Source organism: Ischnura elegans, chromosome 12 (assembly GCF_921293095.1).
Source record: "Ischnura elegans chromosome 12, ioIscEleg1.1, whole genome shotgun sequence".
In the NCBI taxonomy this organism is placed as follows: domain Eukaryota; kingdom Metazoa; phylum Arthropoda; class Insecta; order Odonata; family Coenagrionidae; genus Ischnura; species Ischnura elegans.
The window spans coordinates 79,697,603-79,704,969 of record NC_060257.1 but is presented as its reverse complement, the minus strand read 5'-3'; the positions used below and the strand labels follow the sequence as shown (position 1 = coordinate 79,704,969).

The window sequence follows — 7,367 nt, the reverse complement described above, 5'->3', positions numbered from 1 at the left end:
ACTCATTATTCAAGAATAGCCACTAAGGCCAGCAAAATTTCGCAGAACCCCTCGCAACTTAGCGGTAGAGCACCTATCCCAAATTAGAGAGAGATCAAGGTTGCCATTCCGGTCAAGGTAAAAGATTTTTTTCTCTTTAGAATTATCGCATACCTGACGTACCCCAAACCAAACTACACCATTTTGTTCTCATATATTCTCCTACGTAAAGCAAGACGTCCTAGTTGACTGACCATCCATGCACTCGCTTTTGTACTGCCAAACTACTGAACATACCGCCAAGAAATTTATAGCATACACCCATTTTGTCTATATTAGGCCAAGAATTGATTTTTGCAAGAAACGACTTTTTGGGGTTGTTTGAATTGTTATTATAGTTTTGACTCACATTAAGGAAAGCCTCGCATGCTCTTTTTCATTTGCTCACTTACGTTAATTTTACTCAAAATACAATGAGAAATATCGTAAAATTTGGTGGGATAAGATAATGCTGCAATTATATCTTTTGTCCACATTTTCTATGGCATTATTTTCTTCCGAATATGCATTTTTCCTCATTTATGCGTCCAGTTTCCTCACGTTTAAACGATATATAATAACTATGGCAACATGATGTCTACATGAGCATAGATTAAAAATGCATTCCGAGAGATATAATAAATTTAAAAGATATTCATTCCGGCCGAATTCAAGGCCGAATGGCCAACCGGAAGTTATTGAGAACGTTATCTATTTATTTATATTTATCATTGCATCTATTTGATTCTCAGGATTCACAGAAAAAGATCTTTAACACGCGCAGCACGAAGTTTGTAGAAATCTGGCACCCGAATAGACGTGTGTAATTTATGGTTGAAGCAGTTTCTTACAGTGACAAAGGCATTGATTTACCTATCCTAAATTCGCTAAGTGGAAGCATCTTTTATCCTCAAATGATATTATCAAAGAAAGAATTCACGAACAATTACAGATGTAACTACTCACCAAGAGTTAAAGTCAGGAAGCCGAGGGTAGAAAGTTGGCGAGGAAAGTAATTGCTAAGAAGCATGCTTCATTACTGAGTGGTGACAGAAGAGCACCAGGCGTGGAAAATCACTATAACAGAAAGAACAGGAGGGTTAACGATTAATTAAAAGTAAGACATGAAATAAGAAGTTTTAAAAACTTAACTACACGAGAGCCCCAAAGGTCCTTATATGGTCCTTTCCTTTTTCCTACATTCAAGGCAAATTTCACGGAGGATAAAACAAATAGGAATGCTCAAATAAACTAGTATCCTGACGAAGACAATCTTGATAATGAGCAGAAAGCTGGAAAAGTACTCAAATGTGTGCAGCAAATGATATGAGAAATAAATAAATACAAAAAAAATTACAATGGTTGCAGTTATCTTTAGGCCTAAGGTAGATAGGACAGTTGGCAGACCCTAATAATTAACTTGTCTGATAATGAAAAAAACTGACTTGACTGATGATATGACTTTTTATGGGGTAACTCGGGATTATAGACTAAAATTTTAAGGAACTTTGATAGGAATTGTAAGAGAGGTACCATGGGTGAGGGCAAAGGCGCAGCTGGGGGGAAGGGTACGGGGGTTCCGCAAAACATAAAAGCACACTTACTTTGCATCACAAAAGAAAACCAAATATTGAAAATTATCAATTTACAAAAGATTTCTTTGAAAAATGAAGTTTATTCGATTGAGAAAAGTGTTAAAATTTGTTTAAAACCTCCAATGTCATTTTTTGTTTTTTTTCCGGCGAACAATTGCCGTGAAGTTCTCTCGGGTTTCACGCCGGGTCAGGTCATCCATTTCTCCTTCCAACGTTTCAATGGACAACTCGTCCATCGTCATCAATAGGGTTTCCCTAATGTGTGTAATAGGGTGGCCCTAATGACGATGGGCGAGTTGTCCATCGAAACGTTGGAAGGAGAAATGGAGGACCTGACCCGGTGCGAAACCCGAGAAAACTTCACTTAACCCTAATACGGGCAAGGTGAGTCTCTTGGACTCATCGCATCACATTTTTGAGAATTTTATTGTTACTGAAATTTCAGCATGTTGTAATTCTTTTACTTCTTCTAATGGTATATTTCCTATTAATTAGAGTAATTCAAACTTCTTTCGGAATCAAAGTAACTTAGAAATATTTTTTTTTCCTGAATTCCCACAAATCCGGGCAAGGTGAGTCTGTTTGCACGAAATGTAAAAAGTAATGTGCATTTTACAAATATTTGGTTTGAATTGTCAAAATAATGTAAAATTATCACTATATACATGTGACGATAAATATTTTGTATTTTTATGTTGTGAAAACAGAAACAATTAGTCCAAAGAGTCCACTGTACTCGCTGTTTGACTATGTATGAAATTAATAAGTAATGTAAAACTATTGTTAAACAAATAAAAATCAATTTTATGTTAAATGATTCTAAGGTGCACAATATGTACAAATTGATGTGAAAAGTAATATTTTTTCACTGTTTAATAGTTTAAATTAAAAGCAAAAGTTAAAAGAGTCCATTGGACTCACCTTGCCCGATTACGTCAGAAAAATATGTTGCCCGTATTAGGGTTAAAAACCTCTACTTAGTACCCTGTTGTAGGATAGGTACTTTCGTACGCTCGCGGAGGTGATAGTAACACACAGGCACGATTTACTATATTTTATTTGGTCGGTTAAACTGTACAAAAAAGACCAGCGTTTCGATGTAGCACCGACGGGCGTAACAAGCGACTTCGATGACTGGGCCAGACTGACTGCTGCACAACTCCTTCACGAGCAACTCCCTCGGGAACTTGCGCGCATCGCTTCGCCGCTGTTTTCCGGGGAGTTCCATGGACGTCCGCAGAGGGCGCGCGATGCGCCGTTGCGAGTCGGAACATCTCCGTTATATGGCCGTGCAATCGCCACACCTGTGTTTCAAAAAATTTCCCCCCTGGGTTTGTACCCCACCCGTACAAAATTCCTGGCTACCACTTGGTGAGGATCCCGATAAATTTTGTGACGCCACTATCGTCCTGCAAATAAATCGGCTTCATTTCTGTCATGGAAAGTTATTATTGAGCCAAATTTGGGTGAGGGAAATTCGAACAGTAGTTCCCTTTTTCACCTTTCAAACTGGAGAACCCGGGGTGAATCGTTTGATCTTTCCCAAGTGCAATAGGTGGTGTTTTGTATGAAGAAAAAAGAAGGGAATATGAAATATGAGGGGAAGTTCTTTTAGCATAGTTAAATTGAGCGTTTAACACTAGAAGGCCGAAGGGGTCAAATTTGACCCCTCGGCGTTTTTAAATTGCTGACGATTTCTTAATTTTTTTCTGATTGAATTGAATTTTTGTGACTTTTCATCTTTTATGACAAGACGTGAACACGGTGAATTTCATAAAAAACGGTTGAACGGTTAATTTGGAAATTTAACTTTTACCTTCGAGCCCGGAGGGGTCAAATTTGACCCCCTCCCTGTGATAGAGTTTTCAACGTTCCCATTTCTTTGCATCATAGCTATTATACTATAAATGTGTTTTTGAACTGTTTGAAAATACTCTAATGAAACACGATCTCATCTCTCTATACCTTCTAAGTCGTAAAAGTCCATATTTTACTCCTTAGCCACATCAACATGCTTGTTTTGCATTTCCTCTCTGATGTTTACTTGAAATATCAGTCACCGTGGTGTTTGAATTGAAACTTGATATTCGTTGAGTGTGTTCATACTTTCAATGTGTCTATTCCTTCAATTTGAAGCTTACTCATTCACAAGTCCGCGTCGTTGATTTTGAAATCTGATAGTTTTTTACTTGGCAGGCGGAGTGTTGACTGGCGAAGTTTTTTGATGCTTAGTGAGCGTCGATTTGAAACTTTGTCTCTGCGTGGTGATGGTGATTACATTTTCTCACATCATTTGTTCTCATATTTCTACTACCTACCATTCAGTGTTTGTTTCAAAAGCCAGTCGAAGACGAGCACTGTTGGAAGGTGGACTTGTCGACAGCGAACTTCACTCGTTGTCCGTGTTCTTAGCTATGGCTCGGAAAGGATTATCCCACGAGGAGCTTCTCGCAGCCTTACAGGACATAAGTGGAAATGAATCGGGTTCTGATTGTGGTTTAGGGGAAGATAGTGATTCGAGTAGCGACGAAGAACCTTTTTTGCTGACAAACCATTCCATCCCATCTTCCGAATCGGATTCAGATGTCCCCGATACAAGGTTGGAAGACAGCAGTGCACCCCCTCAGCAAGATCTAAGGAAAAATACTATTGAGCATGGTAAGTAATTTGAAATAACATGAGAATGTGATGTACTAAAAATAGTACTGGTAGATATTTATTTCTTTCCTTGAAATTATTTTTCAGAGAAAAGGAAGCTTTTAGAAGGAAGCAGGGGCCGTGCGGTTCGAGGAAGTAGGGGCCGCCGAGGGATCGGAGCTGTTCGGAGAGCAACGAGCCTACGAGGACATCTAAAAAGTCGTGGGAGTCGTGGAGGTTATGTCATGACGACAGCTTTAGATACCACGGATTCGCAAATGTGTCTCCCAAGAGGTAAAGAATCGGAGGGAGAAAATGGCATAGGTACTATTCTATATGCCGCAGATGGTAGTGAGTGGAGAGTAGTGCCCCCAAATGAAGGTCTTCCTGGGAGGCTTGCGAGACAAAATGTGTTCGTGGATAGGGCAGGACCCACAGCGCATGCCAAGCGCTTTATAAATGAAACTTGCTCGAGCGCCTGGAGGCTGATTATAGACGAAAAAATTCTCAGGATAATAAAAAATTGTACCGAAACAGAAGCTCGAATGAAGCTTGGAGATCAAAATTGGTCTGTGACATTAGAGGAGCTAGATGCTTTTTTAGGAATTTTCTATTTGAGAGGAGTCCTCGGGGCCAAATCTCTTCCCATAAAATCATTATGGTCAGTGAAGTGGGGTTTGCCCTTATGCAAAGCCGCAATGTCTAGAGACCGTTTTCAAGAAATTTTGCGTTTTCTTAGATTTGACATAAAATCAACAAGGCCAAGTAGACTGGCTACAGACAAATTTGCGCTTATATCCGAGGTGTGGAGCAATTTCATTGAAAATAGTCAGGTATGCTACATTCCAGGGCCCTACGTAACAATAGATGAACAACTTTTCCCCACAAAAGCCCGTTGTCCATTTTTGCAATTTATGTCAAGTAAGCCGGATAAGTACGGGCAAAAATTTTGGCTAGCTGTGGATAAGGATAAAAAGTATATCATAAATGCTTTTCCCTATCTAGGAAAAGATGATTCCAGGCCAAATGATATGCGTCTCGGAGATCACGTGGTGCTACAGTTGATTTCCCCCTACTTAGGAAAAGGAAGGAATATAACTTGTGATAGTTTCTTTACTTCTCTTTACCTCGCAGAGACTCTGAGGAGTAAGAACACTAGTGTAGTTGGAACTATCAACAGATCTCGAAGGGAGATCCCTTCTGAAATCAAAACCTGTCGCATGCAGCTGCACGAAACTAGAGTTCTGAAAAAGGATAATGTCACACTCACCGTATATCAAGGCAAGAAAAATAAAAATGTTCTTATAGTAAGTACTATGCACCCAAATGTGACCGTTAATTTAGGTTCTAAACATAAACCAGAGACAGTTTTATTTTATAATGAAAACAAATACGGCGTAGATATAGTAGACCAAATGGCGAGGCTTTATTCAGTAAAGCCTGCAGCTCGACGTTGGCCTCTTCACACTTTTAGCAACATTCTGGATCTCGCTGGGATAAATGCTTGGATTCTCTTTAGAGAGGTAAACAATTGTAAGATCTCTCGCCGTAAGTTCCTTCTTACTCTCGTAGAGGAGCTAACAGCTGCTAACACCCTCGCACGTCAGGGGCCATCGCAGATCGAGGACGATGATAATCTGTGTGAAGCAAGCGCGAAGCGCAAGAAATGTCAAGTGCGTTTGAAATGTAAAAAGGATGCTAAGGGATTCCTAATTTGTAAAACTTGTAGGAAACATGTGTGCAACAAATGTATTTTTTTAGAGCGAAAGGTTGTTACATGTGTGGGCTGTCAAAGTAATTGATTCTCTTCTAAGGATGCACAGCAGCTGAATTTAGTTCCGTCATGTATGGTTCCCCTTGAATGTAATCATGGCTTATAAAAATAAAAAATTGTAAAAAAGTATGATTTTTATTGTCATTTGAAATAATACTCAGTTAACCAATATAAAATATGTTTTTCTGTACTTGTAGTCTAAAAAGCGGTTAATAGTCTTGACAAATAACTGAAAAAAAAATTAAAATGAGGACCTGCTGGCATTCATGATAAATAGGTTCTCACAAGAATAGTTTAAAAAAGAGAAAATGTTATAATAATACATCTGATTGGAGAATAAAGTCGTTATTTACAAGTATTATGTAATCCCTAATGAATAGCATAGCATAAATCCCATGAAATAAATGGATGAGTCAGAAAAAAATAAGGGGGTCAAATTTGACCCCTCCGGCCACCAAGGTTGAGCGAAATTGCCGTCCTCCTAGTGTTAAAAGGATTAAATAAGCAATGGTAAATTTCGATCGTCTCAAATGTTCCCATTCTTTTCACCTCTCACCCACGCCCTTCGCAGCAAGCATCTACCGCACCAACCTAAATTCCATCTTTCTCTCTCCCCGAGATCACTTTTTTATGGACTTCCTACCTTGTTCAACCCCATTTCATCTACCTACCCTTCCTTGAATCTCTCAAGCCTATCGGTTCATTCAAGAGGCGGCCTCGAAAAGCCATCACCTGAATCTTATTTTTTTATCTTTCATATAATACAGTATTTCTTGGAGTTTAGGTCATTTATAAAATAAGTTTCAACTAACGTTTCGATTTATTTTTTAAATCATCTTCAGGGCTATGTAAGAAAACATGTGAACAATATATATATATATATATATATATATATATATATATTACATTCTCTGTATTTTATATTGTTCACATGTTTTCTTACATAGCCCTGAAGATGATTTAAAAAATAAATCGAAACGTTGGCTGAAACTTATTTTATAAATGACCTAAACTCCAAGAAATGCTATATTATATATTAAACAAAGTCAAGAAAAGGAAAAAAATAATAATAATTTTTTATCTTTCTCTAGTTTCTTTTTGTTAAAGCTGCCGATTTAAAGTTTTATATTCAACTAGAAATGAAAAATCGGCAGGGTTTGAATAATGAAATGAATAAAATGAATGCCGAACGCGCTAATATTCGGGTGATACCAGTTCGTTACAATGGAGATAGGCAAGCTGCAGATATTCCACCAACTTGCGAGAAAAGATTAAGAAAATGCGATATGTTCGTATTTCTCCCCTCTTAATTTTCTCTTAGAATAATACATTGTCAGAAAGAA

The 7,367-nt window shown here is 38.1% G+C and overlaps 1 protein-coding gene across 1 annotated transcript; it reads left to right on the top strand.

Annotated features, from left to right (window-relative positions):
* Nucleotides 1-3,285: 3,285 nt before the first annotated feature.
* Nucleotides 3,286-6,086, top strand: LOC124169142. The gene is made up of 2 exons (XM_046547647.1): nt 3,286-4,271; nt 4,359-6,086. Exons 1-2 carry the CDS (start codon nt 3,881-3,883, stop codon nt 6,050-6,052), a joined length of 2,085 nt encoding a protein of 694 aa, XP_046403603.1. The 5' UTR covers nt 3,286-3,880; the 3' UTR covers nt 6,053-6,086.
* The last annotated feature ends 1,281 nt before the right edge of the window (nt 6,087-7,367 follow it).

Coding starts and splice junctions, on each gene's coding strand:
- LOC124169142 (XM_046547647.1), top strand. CDS start 3,881: ATGGTGATTACATTTTCTCACATCATTTGTTCTCATATTTCTACTACC. Junction 4,272..4,358: donor GAAAAATACTATTGAGCATG/GTAAGTAATTTG, acceptor ATTATTTTTCAG/AGAAAAGGAAGCTTTTAGAA.